General features: G+C 39.4%; 4 protein-coding genes, 1 long non-coding RNA gene and 2 other non-coding genes across 8 annotated transcripts; 2 read left to right on the plus strand and 5 right to left on the minus strand.

Moving 5' to 3' along the window:
• Positions 1–21: 21 nt before the first annotated feature.
• Positions 22–93, minus strand: TRNAP-UGG (transfer RNA proline (anticodon UGG)). The gene has a single exon. It is a non-coding gene; the product is annotated as a tRNA-Pro (tRNA).
• A 101-nt stretch (positions 94–194) lies between these two features.
• TRNAP-UGG (transfer RNA proline (anticodon UGG)) lies at positions 195–266 on the minus strand. Its single transcript has one exon. It is a non-coding gene; the product is annotated as a tRNA-Pro (tRNA).
• Positions 267–1090: 824 nt separating this feature from the next.
• On the plus strand, positions 1091–2452 carry LOC111797623 (LIM domain-containing protein WLIM1). Its single transcript, XM_023680680.2, has 5 exons — positions 1091–1406; positions 1569–1665; positions 1750–1793; positions 1873–1962; positions 2056–2452. The coding sequence occupies exons 1-5, from the start codon at positions 1131–1133 to the stop codon at positions 2227–2229; spliced, it is 681 nt and encodes a 226-aa protein (XP_023536448.2). The 5' UTR covers positions 1091–1130; the 3' UTR covers positions 2230–2452.
• Positions 2453–2503: 51 nt separating this feature from the next.
• LOC111797378 (uncharacterized) lies at positions 2504–3852 on the minus strand. The gene has a single exon (XM_087124718.1). It carries the CDS (start codon positions 3810–3812, stop codon positions 2721–2723), a length of 1092 nt encoding a protein of 363 aa, XP_086980844.1. The 5' UTR covers positions 3813–3852; the 3' UTR covers positions 2504–2720.
• Positions 3853–6980: 3128 nt separating this feature from the next.
• On the minus strand, positions 6981–9283 carry LOC147792132 (uncharacterized). Its single transcript, XR_015421412.1, has 3 exons — positions 9145–9283; positions 7384–7572; positions 6981–7302 (listed from the first exon to the last, which is right to left on the minus strand). It is a non-coding gene; the product is annotated as an uncharacterized LOC147792132 (long non-coding RNA).
• On the plus strand, positions 8690–9635 carry LOC111797395 (protein SOB FIVE-LIKE 5). Its single transcript, XM_023680384.2, has 3 exons — positions 8690–9192; positions 9277–9360; positions 9465–9635. The coding sequence occupies exons 1-3, from the start codon at positions 8800–8802 to the stop codon at positions 9507–9509; spliced, it is 522 nt and encodes a 173-aa protein (XP_023536152.2). The 5' UTR covers positions 8690–8799; the 3' UTR covers positions 9510–9635.
• Positions 9636–10889: 1254 nt separating this feature from the next.
• LOC111797181 (WD repeat-containing protein PCN) lies at positions 10890–16663 on the minus strand. Of its 2 annotated transcripts, none has more exons than XM_023680123.2 (11): positions 16321–16663; positions 16095–16238; positions 15399–15699; positions 15247–15310; positions 15001–15114; positions 14740–14902; positions 13772–13925; positions 12982–13583; positions 12441–12622; positions 12058–12318; positions 10890–11611 (listed from the first exon to the last, which is right to left on the minus strand). In XM_023680123.2, the coding sequence occupies exons 1-11, from the start codon at positions 16480–16482 to the stop codon at positions 11296–11298; spliced, it is 2463 nt and encodes an 820-aa protein (XP_023535891.2). In that variant the 5' UTR covers positions 16483–16663; the 3' UTR covers positions 10890–11295. The 2 variants fall into 2 exon arrangements, with proteins under 2 accessions (XP_023535891.2, XP_023535890.2); XM_023680122.2 differs by having other exon boundaries at positions 12982–13586.
• Positions 16664–17393: the final 730 nt, after the last annotated feature.

Below are 17393 nucleotides of genomic sequence, written 5' to 3' on the forward strand. Positions count from 1 at the left end.
TAAGATATAGACGAAAATTTAGGGGCATTCCGAGAATCGAACTCGGGACCTCTCGCACCCAAAGCGAGAATCATACCACTAGACCAAATGCCCCGATGAAAATAATGTCCGTTACAAAAATATGATTAAAAATAATATGGTAAATAAACATATTATAATTATAAAATAAAAATAAATAAATAGGCAAAATATTAGGGGCATTCCGAGAATCGAACTCGGGACCTCTCGCACCCAAAGCGAGAATCATACCACTAGACCAAATGCCCGAAAGATATGAAGGCATTGCATTAAGAAATTAAAATTATTGACAGCAGCTCCTTCAAGAGCCATGGTTGAGATCCTAAAGGATCTAATTTTCTTTTTAATAGAATAGAAGGGTTGAAGCCCTTTTTAGAACTGAAAAATCCATGGAGCTCAACTCTTTCGACTAGTGTAACGTGGCTGGATGCTTCTAATCAACAATAATTCTAAAAAGGAGGGATATTAACACATCACTGATTCCAAAAATCATGAATAATATGTCGGTATAAATTCGTGAAGAGTGCTTGAAAGGTCTACGCTGTTCCAACCCAATCATTCCAATACCCATGTTCCATGCCCACCTTCCCTCTCCCTTTCCCTTTCCCTTTAAATATTCTTTCAATACATAACTTTTGACAAAAAGAAAATTTGAAAGATCTTCCATTCTTATTTTTATTCTTTTTTAACAAAGATTTTAATACCCGTTTACAAATCTAAAACCCACAAACTCCCAATAAAAGTAATTATAATTGTGTATTTCCTTTGAATTTAGAAATTGTTAAGTACTTGTTTACTGGCACGGAAGTTAATCTCTACTAATAAAATATTGTTACGTATCATTGTTGAGCTGACATCTCAATATGTACAGATGACTGCCGCCATGTGGCAAGCTTGATTATGCTATTTTCACCTGTTGGACCCTTGTAATTGTTATTTCAAATAGTTTTAATAGGCTTATTAGTATTGTATTTGGTGTTGAAAATTTTAGCTTTAATGACCCAATTGAGAGCGAAAAGAAAAAAGGAAAAGGAATAAAAGAGACAGGGAAGTGGTTGGTTGGGTTGGATTGAGTTGGGTGCTTCCAAGTTTAGACAAACCGATTACCATTTATGCCCTCCATCTCTAGATTTGTCTATTTCAATCTTGCTTCCATTCCCAATTTCTATCTCTCTGCCTCTTCCCCCCTTCCTTATCTCTTTCACATTGTCTCTTCTTCTTCTTCATTTCTGAAGCACCGATTTGCAATAGCCATGGCGTTTGCAGGAACCACCCAGAAGTGCATGGCCTGCGACAAGACTGTCTATTTGGTCGACAAGCTCACTGCTGACAATCGTGTCTACCACAAAGCTTGCTTCCGCTGCCACCACTGCAAAGGAACCCTCAAGGTAAATCAAATATCAAATCAAACTGTTTTAGATTCCCTGTTTCTGGGCTCTCTTCAATTCAATTCATCCATATCATGAGATCTCAGATCGCTGTCTCCAACCTTAATTTTGGTGGGCTTTGTTTAGATTAAACCATTCACTGATTACAGATCTGTCTTGCAGCTAAGCAATTACAACTCCTTTGAAGGGGTGCTCTATTGCCGCCCACACTTCGATCAGCTCTTTAAAAGAACTGGAAGCTTAGATAAAAGCTTCGAAGGTATTAAGTAGGAAAAAAAAAAAGAACATATTTTTGAATCTTAGTCTTCAGCTCAATCCAACATTCTGGGTATATTGATTTTAGGAACACCAAAGATTGGGAAGCCGGAGAAACCAGCTGATTCTGAGGTAGCTAGCTAAAATTTGTTTGGTGTTTTCAACTCGAAATTTCTTGTTCTTTAAGGGTTTGCTCAAATGCATTTAACAGAGACCGACAGCGACCAAGGTTGCAAGCATGTTTGTCGGCACCAAAGACAAATGCCTCGGCTGTAAGAACACAGTGTATCCGACCGAGAAGGTAAGCTCTGTTTCTGATTTGGGTAATTGAAATAATTTTAGATTCAAAAGAGACCCATTTGAACGTTTGTTTTGTTGGTTCTTTCTTTCTCAGGTTTCAGTGAATGGAACCTCGTACCACAAGAGCTGCTTCAAGTGCTGCCATGGCGGATGTACAATCAGCCCATCAAATTACATTGCCCATGAAGGCCGACTTTACTGCAAGCATCACCATACCCAACTCATCAAAGAAAAAGGAAACTTGAGCCAGCTGGAGGGAAGCCATTAAAGGACCTTAAGCTCGTAGGCCCTTTTTATGTGGCTCCATACCTCTCTTCCTCTTTAGTCCTGCTTTTACGCTGTTCCCTTTTGAATTTTCAGCACTACCCTTTGAAATTCGAATGCTTTTGTAGAACAAAAGAAGTTATCGTGTGGGTGTCTCTGGTTTTTCCCTCTGATTCCAGCTTCGGTTACTGAATTCAAAAATTAAAAAAATTTATGTTAAAAGCCAACGTGTTGATCATCCGCCATTAAAGAACATCAACAGTCTCCAAAAGAGGCCGTTCGTTAATTTGTCCTTTTTGGACGTCGGCATTCACGAACTATATGATTATAATTCAAGATTAAACTATACATAAACATATACCGATTATACGTAATTTCTAGACATGGGTTCTTTCAGAAAGTTCCAAAATTAACTAAGCTAGGCTATGGCTACGGCGAAGGCTACGCCTATGGATTTGTTTTACTTCTTTTTCTTTATACATCTTGATTTGATTATCAAACATTCATACAAATGGGTTTGGAAGCATTATTTTTCTCTCTTGTTTGAGTGTGGAACCTCCACGTGAAGAGGTAGTCTCGGGACACGCAAGAAAGTTTGATGACATCACAGAAGGCGGTGATGGAATTTTTCTTTCCATCACTGTTTCCCCATTCGATTCTCACCCAGCAAGAGAACCCATTTGAGGAATGAGACACCGCCGCCGCATCGGAGAGGTGGAGCATCACTTCGCCGCCAATTCTTCTACCTTTGAGCCGTTCGTCTCCGGTGACCATCGAATCCAGCCACAGGCACTCTGGCTGCCCGATCATCTCCTTGTAGGCCGAATTCGCCATTCTCACTTTGTTGTTCGAGTCCGATATGACCGCCGGTAACACCTCGGATTCCACCTCCTTTTCCACTTCATCTGGTTTCTTCGGCGCCTGTGGAGTACTGCTGGAGCGGCTCGGGGTTTGGGCTTCATTGATGCACCCAACACGAATGCTCGAGCCAACGGGGCGAACAGGGTGCGGTGTTATAACGTTGCAGGTGGAAACTGGACCTTGAAGTTGCCGCAACAGATCCTTCTCTTCGGGAATTTCAGGAACGACCGCACAAGCGTTAAATTCCATCCCATTTTCTTCATCAAAGGAGTTGACGAAGTTAAAATCAGAGCCGGCACTGGTTTCATCAGAAACAGAGGACGGCGGCGCACATGGAAGAAGCGGAAGCGTCACAAGATTAGAATTTGCAGGCGCATCATCAAACCCACCAGCGCCATTAACAGATACAACAGAAAGCTGAGGAAGTAAAGAGCCAGAGCGAAAGGGGTGGATCGAGAAAGTGGAGGGCGTAGTAGCCCTGGATCGCTTCAAGGCGTGAGGCGAAATGGGGGCAGCGCGAGGTCTCTTGCGGGTACGAGTGGGTCTGGCCTGTAAGTGTGGCCATACATTTCGAAGAAACGTGGAGGAGGAGGGGGGAATGTTGTGGGAGTGATCGGTGGTGGGGAAGGGGGAGGGGGGTTCGGGCTTAGGGGCGATGGGCCGGTATCTGGACATGATCTCGGCCGTCTTGTCAGTGGAGGTGAAGGGAGTGAGGGTCTTGATCATGGCGGTGGAGGCGAGGGGGAGGGGGGTTGGTGGAGGAGGGAAATGGGATTTAAGTTGAGGGGGGATAGAATGGAACGGTGGGGAGTGGCGAATGGGGGAAGGGCAACATGAAGCAGGAAGGGAGGGGAGAGGGACAGGTGGGAGTGTACGGTGGGGTACGTGTAGGAAAAGAGGACATGTGGGAAGGGGTGGGGCCATGCAGAGCCAACGCATATCCAATCCAAGAGATGAGAATAAGGGGGGTGGGAATGTGAATCAATGGGCTTTGAGGGGAAGGTGTGGAAGGGAGGGATTGCGGGCCAATGCGGAGGGCGTTGCATGCAAAGGGGATTGGAGGGATGGCGGGTGGAGGTGTGGGGCGTTGGAAAAGCCGCCCTGTTTGTTTCTAGTTTTGGTTCAATGGTTGGTTGGAACTGGAAGTGGCGAGGAGGGAGGGAAGGAGGGTTTAGGTCCATTATTGAGCTGCCTCTTCGGTTTCTGCCCAATTTATGCTTTGCTGACATCTGGATGAAAAGGAAACAGGATACTGGTCTGAACCCAGTTCTTACAAGAAAAAAAAAACATCTTTAATTTCCCTTTTTGTTATTTTGTTTTGAATTTGATATGAATCGGCCTTATGTACTCATTCTTGGTTTCTGTGTGCTGATTCCTAGTTTGATTGTTCCTCAAATGGGTGGTGGCGATTTAAGACAGTCTTGCACTAGATTTTACGGCTACTCTTGGAATTCTCCAATGTCTTTAGCTTATTGGGTTTAGGAACTCGGGTTGGGAGGGGCAAGGTGATTCTGACCCTGTTGTTTGTTTCGGGATTCAACACATTATTTCAGTCCTTGTTTGGGCCTAGACTTTCAGTTCTGGTCGTCCCTTCATATGCCTATCTTGTTTCTACCATCTCAGTTCTTTTGGCTAAAAGATTTAGTCGGGTGCGCAGCCTCACAATTTTTAAAACACATGTGATAGAGAGTGCACCCTTATAAGAAATGCTTCTTCTTTTTCCATTCTTCCTCTTTCCAACTAACGTGGGATCTTACCATCACCCTCAAATAAAAGATGTTTTCTTTAATCAATGTAGGATCTTGTAATCCACCCACTTGAGACTCCGCGTCCTCGCTGTCACAACGCCTCGTAACTAACTCTGATATCATTTAAAACAGTCCAAGCCCACCGTTAACATATATTGTCCGCTTTTACTCGTCATGCATTGACGTTAGCCTTATAATTTTTGAAACGCATCTTCTAAGGACAAGTTTCCACACCGTTACCCTTTGAAGCCAGCGTTCTCGATTCTTGTAAGGAATGTTTTGTTCCCCTCTTCAACCAACCCGAGATTTCGCGGGTAGGAATCTGAACTGACATTTACTTGTTGAATACTTGAGAGATTGGTTCAGACCATCCAAGGAACTGAAGGTGCTCTCATAGTAATGCAATAGCCTTCCAATGGTAATGCAATAGCTAGCCTCTTGCTCTTCAACCTTCCTTGGCTATTAATTCCCTTCCTACTGTTCTTTGCTCTTTTAAGCTAGCAAAACGCGCAGAAATTGGACTTCCAGGACTGATTATTATAGTTTTCATCTCACAAGCAAGTAACAGTTCATGTTTATCCTCCTTTTCAGTTTCACAAAGTGCATAGAGGGTATCACAAACTTTTCTTGATTGCCTTGTGCTTTTGCACTACCTTCCTGTCCTCACTTACTAAAAACAAAAAGCCCAATGTATGATCGACATTCAGTGCTATATGCACACCTCCTGACTTTAAGTACTGTTTATAATCACAAGCCCACAAATACTCCATTTATCACATATATTAGATGTTAATGTGTTTGGAATGTTGGGAAAACCAACCCCATTTATCACATGTTGGAGTGTCTTTCTCTAATGGTTTTTAAATGTGTCGGGAAAATGCTGGTCTACTAGCTATGACAAGAATTGGTAGCAGAAGGGTGATCCAAATATATCAGCTGGCTTCATGATTTTCTTCTCTGTTCTGGGTATGCTGGAATGAATTTATGGACAAAATATTGATACTTTTTAAGCTTGGGAAATATCTCTACTTTGGTGAACAAGTTTGACTCGCTGTCATCATAAACAGGGAAATTTGGAGCACTTTTGGGCTCTGTTCCTCATCCAATTATTGCTGCTGCGTTGTATTGTGTCTTATTCGGCTATGTCTGTACGTACCCCCATCTCTCTAACTTGCCTCCATTTTTTCAATCCTTGTATTGCATCTAATGACGTGTGGAATCTGATTCTAGAATTGACAACACCAGCCACATGGTTTGTATTTTCCTATGAATTATTAGATATTGCTTAAAATTGGTCACTGACATCCCCAGCCTCTTCTCCCCTTGGGTTTCTCCAATTCTGTAACTTGAACAGTTTCAGATCATAATTCATCTTGGTCTCCTCCTTTTTGGGTTTGTCAATACCACAATACTTCAGATAATATCAGTCGGAGCACGTCCACTCTGGCCATGGATGGGTAACCAGAATGAGACACAATAAAGAATCAACTATTTAAGTGAATGTTTTATCTCCCTTCTGCTTATTTATCCAATGCTCGTTCTTCTTATTCTGCACTGCATTGTAGTTTAATGTTGTCATGCTTGTGATCTTAACCGCTCCAACTACTTGTTATGTATCGCTCTCAATCTGATTTTAAAACGTGTCTACTAGGGAGAGATTTTGACACAATCTGCTTCGTTTCCCTCTCCAACTGACGTGAGATTCCACAATCCACCCCCCTTGGAGGTTAGCGTCCTCATTGGCACACCGCAGGTATCTGGCTCTGATACCATTTGTAATGGAGAACAAAGCAAGTGTGGGGAAACCTCTCTCTAGTAGACGCGTTTTAAAATTTTAAGGCTAAAAATGGTAAGTAACGAGCCAAAGCGGACAGTATCTGCTAGCGGTGAGCTTCACCTATTACAAGTAGGATTAGAGCCAGACACCATACGGTGTGCCAGCAAGAATACTGGGTTCTCTAAGAGAGTAGATCGTGAGACCCGAGATCGGTTAGAGAAGAGAACAAAACATTCCCTATAAAGGTGTGAAAACTTCTTCTTAATAGACGCATTTTAGAACAGTAGTATGTTTGAATGTTTGAATGTTTGAATGAGCTATTCTCATCCATTTAAGGCAACTTGCATTCACTTTTCCATTCCAACTAAGAAAAGAAAATTGGAAATCAGTGGAGGGTTTGGTTTATTATCTGCTGAGTTTTTCTCCCTGCCAACTTGGATTGAAACAGAAACTATTAAATCAATCCAATCCATCAAAACTCGAGCTCACAAGAAAGGAACAGTTGCAAAATTCAAAACCCATTTCTAATTTGAAGCTGAGGTAATAGCTCTGTGATCTCACAAAGCAGTAATGGCTTCCCATTATTAGCAGCAAGGACTTTTAAACATCGAGTGTTTAATGCAAAAACGAAAAAGGCAGGTTTGACTTTAACTTAGCTAACATTCACGGATGTCGGATTGTTGTCTTTGTCCTGAAAGGGAAAGAAAGCAAGGGAGTGAGAGAAGAAAGAATCTTTGAAAAGGTGGAATTATGATAAGAGATGGCAACCAACCGGCCATGTTTGACCTTGCTTTCCACCCCATTGCTTTAGGGACCATCTTCTTTACAACCAGAGCCCATACTTCTCGAGCCTTAGCAAGAATTTGGCGAAATTTTGGGTCACTTTTAAACGAGTTCTACAACTCAAACCACTAACCTGCAAGGCCATTTTCCATTCTCTTTTTCTTGTAATGGAACTGAACTGACAATCACATAACAGAGAAGAAGAAAAAAGAAGGTGAATTATGAGAAAGGGATGGGATTACAATAGTCACCACAATGGTATAATATTGCTATCACCCCGTTGCTATGAACTTCCCCAAAAGGCCTTATAACAATGGAGATGTATTCTTTACTCATATCATTCCCTAAATTAGCCAACGTGAAACTCCCTTCCAACAATCCTCAAAACAAAGACAGTCAAAACAAAAAACGGCGACCAAAACTAATCTCCTAAAAGGGGATTTGACCGTGGGGACCTGCAGAATCTTAACTTTTTGAGCGATTTTCTATAGGGACACAACCTTTTGGCAATTAGAAGATATAAGAGAAGCTAAGTATGAACAGACAGAAAAAGCAGTAAATTCTTTCGAAAAAGAGAGCTCCATAACATCCCAAGCTCTCCATTGAACCACTCATAACCCAGTGAAGAAGCAGAAGAAGAAACCATGGCGATAGGAAAAGACAGAACAGGAATTTGAAAATTGGGATTTACAAGTAAGATACACAGCAGTACACGATTATATGCTTGTCGGTTGTTTAACAAAAAATGGAAGTCTAAATCCTAATTTAACACATTTAATACCAAGCAGCTGATAGAACACAAGAAAGAGAAGGAAAAAACAGGACACCCAGAAGAGGATGATGAGAAAAGACGATTGTTTTTATCGTCTTGTTTTGGTGATAGAGAGAAAAAGGCAGCCATGATGGGTCAAAAAAGGAGATAGAAAGAAACTGATGAAGATTAGTCAATGGGGTCATTAGGAAAAAGTAAAATCCAAACTTAATCAAAGCTGTTAATGGAAATGAGGGTGGGTTTGTTCCAAAATAGGCTTCAATTTTAATGGAAATGACAGCCCCACCATTGTACATTTTCAGGGGGACCTACTGTTGTCGCACATCCAAACGTTTGTCGCTTTAGATATCATCCATTGTTCTTGATTTGCCCATTGTTCTTGCCAACTGGCATCTCTGATGTGTCCACAAACAGATAAAGGAAGCAAAAACCAAAAGATAAAACGAGGGATAAACTAAGTCCAGGACTTTAGTGTGATTGTTTTGGTCCCTTTTTCCCCACTTCAATAGAAATGCCACAACGCAGAGAAAGAGAAGATGGAAATTTTTGTTATATAAACAATCCAATTTCCATCGCCTCTTCTGCTACCTGATACCAAAAATTCCCTCAAAGCCTAACCACTGAATTGCCACCATGAATGATTGGTCTGCTACACGTTATTGCAGTGGAGGTGAATCAGGTTGGACTATGTACTTAGACCAATCCTATACTTCAGACCATCGTTTCGGTGGCGGGGTTGATGGGGTAAAGGAAGCAAAAGCAAGAGCAGAGGAGGCGGATGAAGAAGATCTATCAATGGTGTCTGATGCTTCCTCAGGTCCACCACATTACCTTGAGGACAACGAAGAATTGTTTTACAATAATGGGTATTCTTCCTATGCCTATTCAGCTTCAGATTCAACAATAAATTGCAGTAAGGAGGAGAAAAAAAAGAGCAAGAAAAGCAAACAAAATGGCAGAAATCAGCAACCTTCTTACCTTGATGACACTGCTAGCTCCCCTGTATATGGCTACGGCAAAGCAAGCGTAAACAACAATTCCATCAGATTCTTCCGTGTAGGTCCAAGAATTCTTCTATCGTTCTTATGTTGTTGATTGTTTATCGTGCAGAAAATCAAGGCAGCAACAAGCAACAAAGCTTCGGAGGAGAATCCAGTTGATTTTTCTCAGGGATTCTCAGCAACCCACTTTAAGGTAAATTCTTCTTCTTCTTCTTCTTCTTCTTCTTCTTCTTCCTAAAATCGAGCAAGTTCTTTGATGTGTTATTAACTCAAAAGTGAAACTTCAATTAAACACAGAGAAAAACTGCACTGAGGAAACAAAAATCAGCGCCAGAAGAATGAGGGTATTAGCGATTCCGCCGCAGCTTCCGATGCCCTTTTTGGGCCGTCAAGTAAATGACAACGACATGTTATAGAAATCAGAGGGATATTGTTCCTTTTATTATTATTATTATTATTATTATTATTATTATTCTCAATTTAATTTTCCCCCAATGTTTGAGGCTGTGTTGGCTTCTCTTTTCCACGTTCTTGTCAAGGCAATGGGAAACATGAAACACTAAAAACGGACCGAAAAATGGAAAAAGAAAAAGAGTTTAAAGCATACATCTTAGATCTTAGTTTACTATAAACAGAAAATTCCTCACTCATTTAATATATCCAAAAAAAAAATTTTAACAATTGGAGTAACTAAGAGTGAATGGTTTGAATCTTGGAATTAAAGAAAAAAATAAATTTAAATACATATTATTAAATGAAAAAGAAAAGGAAAAAGGGATGTGGATAAAAAATAAGGAAGGTGGCAGCATATTTCCCACAAAAAAATAAAAAAGAAAAGGAATAAATAAAGAGAGGAAGAAAATGATTAAGCAATAATAATAAGGGTCACAAGAGCAACTTTAATTTGGGGGCATTGGGAGATGCCAGCCTAGATGCTAAGTGACCAAAAAACATCTGATTATTGAAGAGAAAATGGGAAAGAGACAAACATGTTGGAAGGAAGTCGAAAACGTAGAGCTTCGTCTAATTTCAAACCAAAAACGGACGACAAATAAAGCAACCCCACCACTCTTGGGACAAGACAACTACCGACTAGGAATATGATCCATTAAATGAAACCGCTCCAATTATTATTATCATTATTGTTATTATTACTATTATTTCTTTTCTGCACAATAAAAGAAAGAAAAAAAAATCCATCTTTTTCTGCAGAAAATTGCGCCCACATCTTGGAAACGATGTGGATTCTTGGTAATGGACAACTCTGCCCACTTCATTCTAACACGTCCAATGCCAATCCTGTTTGGATCATTGTATTAAAACATTACAAAGCTTGAAGAACAGTCCATAAATGGAGAACCAACCTACCCAGAGCCCAGAAGCTTGTACACACACTCAACGGGGTAACCTGCAGTGCACGGTTCTTACCATCAACTCCAACGCAAGCTTGTTGGTGGCCACACATGAACTGATCGTTTATCTGAAACTACATTTCTGCACAATATCGTTTCAAAAAATATCCTTCTCAAAGATATGCATTGTATCACTACCATTTCAATCTATATGTTAAACAAACACAAATACTTTCTGTGGGAACATTGAGAATTCAATGGCAATAAGTTGTAGTTAGTGCTAAAAAAAATCAGGATGTAGAGTAAAGTCTTTCACCTGCTTAAGCCTGCAAGCCAGATCAATTTACCACCGAAACTCCACAGTAGGATATTATAAAAGATAACCTGGAAAGTATATTAATTATACTCCCAACTGTTGTTCATTCTGAATTAGCAGAGTATACTTCAAAACTATATAACCGTAGGTAAATAAGAATACCCTGCATTTGCACTGCAAATACTAACAACAAAGTAAAAGAACAATGTTTTGTTGGGGGTATTTTTTAGTTTTTCGATGGGGGTGGGGAGGGAAAGGCGGTATGCAAGAACTTCTTAAGACTAAAGGAACTACTTTTAAGTTCAAAAAAATAATCAATGATACAATACAACACTCTGCTTTAGACGCTCAGATAACCCCCCTCCCAAGAACAAAATTGTAGGAATCGAGAGATGTCGTAGAAAGAATGGTGGATTCCAACATTCAAGTATATCCTAGAAAACGCCTTTAATATGAGGACTTAAGTCCCATATATATGTCTGTGCACAGGTGGGGCATCGTAAGTGTTAACCACTTCTAACCATGGTTTTTCTATAATCAAGAGTGAAGTTTTGGAGAGGTGCCCAATAAGTAAAACAGGATCTCTAAAAGGAAAATTTTCAAAATTCTTTCTACCATGTGGTCTACCCTCTGTTTGGCAGTCTCTTAGCTTTCGTTTCAGTTTTCCATTTATTGGAGTACCCCATAAATTCTTCACCGTTGAATCTTGTCCACTTATCATGACATATTCATCATTTTGGTCCACCGACATTCTAAAGTCAATCAAGCACATTGCCCTACAAAATAAAAGATTTTTTTTCAGTCAAACGTCAAAATGTATAGACTGAGGTATGCAGGATCGAACAGAGATAAACATGAGTATAGCGCCAAGATTTCCTAACGAATATAGATCACTGATTCAATCAAAATCAACAAATAATCTGAACATGCAAAAGAGAAATGTATTTTCAAGACCCGCAAGGATAATGGCACAATGGCTTTGTCATAATGTAATATCATGAAATACTCGGTCACAAGAATAAGCATATATCTAAGTACAATTCTTCTTCCAGAAATGTAGACAGGATATAAAAGAACCAAAAGCTTAGCACACAACAACGTAGTAATCAACCACAACGGTGCAAGTCTATCAAATTCAAGAAACCAAATTTCATTTTTTACAAGGGAAAATTTGTTCAAGTACATTTCACTTCAGCGCATAAAACAGTAATGTAGAGCATACCTGGAACTATACACAATAACAGGCAACGAAGTGGTAGATGGTGGGAAAGAGAGACCAATAACCTCCCCAGGAAATTCTTGAAACCTCTTCGGGAGAGCTTGTGTATGCCGCATTGACCAGTCTCCTAATTGCTTGGCCTCAATATCAAAGGCATAAATCTGATTGGAAGAAGTAGTGACTACAAGCACATTGTTGTTCCATTGAGGAAAGCCTCCTGCTGTAATTGAGGCACCATCTAGTCTCGAAATGAACCAGTGTTGCCTGTTACAAGAGAAAAATAGTCCGTGCATAACTTTCTTGGAAACCATGAGAATGCAGATAGGAAGGGAGGGCAATGATAAGCTGCTGATGAAACAATACATCAGCACAACAAGATAACAAACCTCAAAATCTCCATATTGAATACGTATATATCTCCAAAGCAGTTGACTGCAGCTAACCACTGCCCATCTGAACTTGTAAATATTTTTGTTATAGGAGGTTCAGCGGGTGGCAATATATCATCCTGCTGCTCCCGGAAAGGCGTAAAACTATGTAAGACTTCCAAACTACTCACATCCACAACCTGTTCCCACGGGAAAGGGTTAAGAAATTAAATTAAATAGCACTCAATAAATTGACCAACCAATCTACCACAGAAGCATCAAAGGTCTTTAATATTAGCTTATTTGTTCACCAGGAAAACAGAAATCAATAGAATGCAATTAAAGAGTCCAACATATCAATCAGCTAAAACAATTCCCTCTCAACAGCAACAGATATAAAATGATACCCTCATATTTTATTGAAATAATTTTACAAAATAATCCAATAAATTCATACCACAAAATAGCAAACGTGCTTCATGAAATTAGAGGTAATAAGAAAAATATATCAATACAAATCAGGTACTGTATCATAGATTGATCTAGTAAAGCAACTTACATATATCCTTTTATCATGCCCTGCTATGATTAATCGAGAAGAATCAAAACTGAAGACCATAGAATGGGCAAATGGTAGCGTATTTGGAAGTTTCCTTCTATTAACAGTCCACGAACATTTGCTTCCTCCAGATTTCTTCAATTCATATAAGTTGGGTTTGGTGTGATCAGAAAATGCAAACAGCTTTCCAGAGTTGGAAATAGTACTGCAGATAATCTTTCGAGATGCCTTGCTCTTAACTCGAACCAATAAATCTGCCTTTGCAAGTCCCTTAGAAGGGCCACAAGTCTTATCTCCAAAGGAACCACATTTTGGGCGAACACACAGGATGTCCAAAGAGTGAGCAGCCTGAACAAGTAATAATGGTGCCTGGTTGAAAACTGTATTGAGTACAAGTTGCATAGGTACCCTTTGCGGTGCAGGACATATATCATGGGGAGAAAATTTGGTAAATTCCTGAGCAGAGTATGCAAACAGCTTTGTATCATCACCGCCTGACATTAACATTGGAACTCCCAGATGGGCCCACTTATGATAGCTAAAGTCATTAGGCTTCCTCTTATGACGAATTCTTTTCACCTCAACATCTTGGGACGCCTCTGCTGCTAAGAAAAACAAAATCTAAAAAGTTTAGGAAACAAAAGGGATCGTATTCAATCTTGATTATGAAATAAAGCTTCACCAACAAACAAGCCTAGAGTTCACCGCAGATGCATAAGATGAAAAATGCCCAATTTTGGTATTGACAAAAATAACACTAACAAGGACAAAAACTAAAAAAAAAAAATACCTTCTCGACAAATCGGTACTGCAACAGTCAAAGCCCTGATATCATGAGTATGAGCCCTTACATGACCAACATAAATCCATTTCTTTATCATTTCAGAAGAATACTTGTCTTCACTAGATACAACATTCTCGTTAGAGAGCTTGTAGAGAATGACCTACAAAGACAATATATTCACAAGACACAAGTGTTATGGAATTTGTTTTACCACATAGAAAGACCATAAAAACATTAACTTAATTCCTCAGCAACTAAGCCTTGTAATTCAGGTCACCAGTGATTCCATTCATTGTTTGGGACAATGTGACAGACTGATAAAATTGAAAAGGAATTTTCTCAACAAGAATGAATTAATTTAACAAGCTCCAATAAGGAAAACAAATTAGGACAAATTATCAACTGATAAGCAATATGGACAGTGAACATAACAAACTAGCCCCTTCTTTGTTCACACACACACACACACACACAAAAAAAAAAAAACAATCTTCAATGATTTCTACTCGCCAAAAGAAAACACAGCTACTGCAACCTACTGCCTTCCACAATATATAAAAGTAATAAAATCAGTGAACTGTCAACATGATCAACCTCTAAGATTGTTAAAGAAATTTCAACTCTAAGCACACGGTCTGCTTGCCCCTCATCTCCCAGTCAGAATAGCAATAGATGGCTACAGGCTAAAACAATAGCTTGAGACATCAATCCTTCACTCCTTTTGTTCTATACTTTCATAACTCAAGACTAAAGAAATCTGTGATTATTTAAAGAATCAGAAAAGTAACTAATCAAATGGGCATATGCCAAAAATACATGGATAATGATACAATAAGAATCCTTGAATATAAAAACAAGATTGCTGAGTGGTGTAGAAGAATCAAGATGTTAGCGAGGGCTAACATGATTGGGCAACGTGCGAGAAGTGTACATAAGCACTTAATGAAACCATACAGAATGACCAAAATCAGTACCTGACCATCAGAGCCAGCAGAATATACTCTATTATGATTAGGAGTAGCTGCAAGTGCGTTCACATCACCCTTGTGTAAGGTGTGTGCTTGCAAAAGAGTTCCATGATTACTATCCCAAAACTGCACACTACCAGTACTGTCTGCACTAACAAGGGTACCACACCTGCAGTTAACAAGAAATTCCAAATAACAAATGCCTTCAGAATGGTGGAAGATATCACCTAACAACTATGCGATCACAAGAAGTATGTAATTCTTTACCTAAGGAAAAGTAACGACCATACACAAAGTTCTGATCCACTGCCCAAACCTCCAAGTCCAGCAGTAATTCTATAAATCTCATGCCCGAGACTAGCATTCCAGCAACGAATAAACCTGAAAGTAGTAAATGGAAAAGGGAAAACAAACAAACATGGGGTAACCATAACTTAACGAAGTAAATAGGAGAAGGATCATGTATTATATAAATTTTCATTGCAAGTAACAACAGGTGGTATGTGTACATACCCATCACTGCTTCCTGAAAATATCCGTTCTGCATCATTACTCCATGTTACACTTAAAACACGACCTGGGAATAGCAGAAAGACAAAGAGGGTTTAACTATCCAGCTAATGGAAAATAAAAAATGACATATGAATCTGGGAATGGATTCTCACCACTGACCCTAGGCAACGATCTTTTGTAAATTAACTCTTCCGCATCACATATATTGTAAATCCGCACACACCCATCATCACAAGCAATTGCTAGAGAGTGATCCTCATCGCTAGCTTGGACATGAAGTTCAGATGAATTAGAATCATCTTCACTCTCACTGCAATCTTGGCAATCACTCTCGTTGTCAGTTACATGCGCATTTTCAATTTCCTTGGGTTTAACCTCCCTGTGAACTTCACGACTATTACAGGGTGCTGCAGCAATTTGCCAGATGGAGAGGCCAATTGATTCTAAAACAGACTGAAAACAATAACCATCAATCAAAACAAGCTTCTTAGGGTAACAACAAAGCGAAGGGTTGCTTCTCAAAATAAATATGATACTCCTAGAGACCAAAAGCCACGTTGGGATATTGACTAACCGCAACTTTAACCACTTTGGTTACAAATTTTCCTACCAATACTTCAATATCTTTAGTAAAGTTCAATTTCGATAAAAAGATCGTAGGTAACAAACCTAAACTAATTGTGTTTCAGATGGCATTTCAAGAAGAAATTGAGTAAATAAACGCCACTATAATACTATATTGCACAAGCGTGCTTTACATACCAGAAATGCCACAATAACACGTTAACGTAAGTCCGGAAGAATAAAGCAGATGAACTGCAGTTTTTAGAGGAAGCAAGAAGGTATACCTTCTGCGTTAAACCAAACAAATCCCACTCCGATATAGAACCATCAATGCTGGACGAAAATAAGCGACCAGAAGGCCTATCTTTTAAACCGGCACGGCACCAGACCAGTGATGAAACCCTAGAAGTAGGGTCTCCATTAATCGTCTGTTTCAAAAGAAAGCAATAAGATCAAACTTCAGAAACAATTAGTCGGACTAAATGTTGAATGTATGATAGTCGACTGTACCAACTGACAGTGCCACCCTACGGAACCAGGAGACACCAGCCAAATCTCAAGCGAGCCATCTTCTCGGGCAGCTGCAACCTGAGAGCCATCGGCACTGGAGGCTAACGCTACTACAGGAGACGGCTTCCATTCAATTGAAGAATTCCGATAAAATTCAATCATTTTTTCCAACAAACAAAAGAAACTGAAGGAACGTTAGTTGATTGGTGTCGGGACGGACCGAGCAAGAACTTGGCAGAGGAAATGGGGCATCGAAAACAACTAGGTTTAGAAGAAGGGAAGCAAAAAAATAGGGTAATGGGAAGGGAAAGAGGAAGAGGAAGAGGAAGTAGGCAACTAGGTTTAGGAAGAAGCCGGGAAGGGTTTAAGAGCTCAAAGTATATATGCCCGGTTCATCCCACAGTTCTCTGCTTCTTTGAACTTCAAAGAACCGGTTTTTTTATTTCTTTCTTTCTTTCTTTCCTCTTTTTTTCCCCTTTTCTGTTTTACCTAAAAAAAAATATATCAATTATAACCCCTAAATTCAGTAAAATTGCCATTTATATTATTGTCCGGTGTAGGATGAAAGTCTCACATCCACTAATTTAAGGAATGAACATGGGTTTATAAACAAATAATACTTTTATCTCCATTAGGTATGAAGCATTTTGGGCGAAGTCATGAGAGCTCGTATGTTTGAAGTGAGGGAGGCAAAAAGGAATGATCATAGTTTTATAAACGGGGGACATTGGTATGAGGTTTTATAACCGGTGGACAATATCATGCTCAAAATTTATGTATTTCAACAGACAAATATTATGTTCTAACGATGTTTTTATCTCAGATTTTATCAATTTTATATCATTCATATGTTTTGTAATTTAATCAATTTTTTCTTTATACCATTCAAGTTAGTATTCGCACTTTAAATTGAAAATTATGGACCCAACATAATAAATTTAGGTCCAAATTCATTTATTTTTCTATTTTTGTCTTTTAAGTTCAATAAATTCATGGGCCAAGGCCCACAACTATTGGGTAGAGAATGTGTTGTTAGTTGGATAGCGAGCTATTCTGCACCACACATGGAGAAG

Source organism: Cucurbita pepo, chromosome 6 (genome assembly GCF_057944985.1).
Source record: "Cucurbita pepo subsp. pepo isolate OVF chromosome 6, ASM5794498v1, whole genome shotgun sequence".
NCBI classification, from domain to species: Eukaryota; Viridiplantae; Streptophyta; class Magnoliopsida; order Cucurbitales; family Cucurbitaceae; genus Cucurbita; species Cucurbita pepo.

Coding starts and splice junctions, on each gene's coding strand:
- LOC111797623 (XM_023680680.2), top strand. CDS start 1,131: ATGCCCTCCATCTCTAGATTTGTCTATTTCAATCTTGCTTCCATTCCC. Junction 1,794..1,872: donor AGAAACCAGCTGATTCTGAG/GTAGCTAGCTAA, acceptor TGCATTTAACAG/AGACCGACAGCGACCAAGGT. Junction 1,963..2,055: donor CAGTGTATCCGACCGAGAAG/GTAAGCTCTGTT, acceptor TTTCTTTCTCAG/GTTTCAGTGAATGGAACCTC.
- LOC111797378 (XM_087124718.1), bottom strand. CDS start 3,812: ATGATCAAGACCCTCACTCCCTTCACCTCCACTGACAAGACGGCCGAG.
- LOC111797395 (XM_023680384.2), top strand. CDS start 8,800: ATGAATGATTGGTCTGCTACACGTTATTGCAGTGGAGGTGAATCAGGT. Junction 9,193..9,276: donor ATGGCTACGGCAAAGCAAGC/GTAAACAACAAT, acceptor TTTATCGTGCAG/AAAATCAAGGCAGCAACAAG. Junction 9,361..9,464: donor TCTCAGCAACCCACTTTAAG/GTAAATTCTTCT, acceptor AATTAAACACAG/AGAAAAACTGCACTGAGGAA.
- LOC111797181 (XM_023680122.2), bottom strand. CDS start 16,482: ATGATTGAATTTTATCGGAATTCTTCAATTGAATGGAAGCCGTCTCCT. Junction 15,700..16,094: donor TGTTTGGTTTAACGCAGAAG/GTATACCTTCTT, acceptor TATTGTTTTCAG/TCTGTTTTAGAATCAATTGG. Junction 12,319..12,440: donor TTCAATATGGAGATTTTGAG/GTTTGTTATCTT, acceptor CTCTTGTAACAG/GCAACACTGGTTCATTTCGA.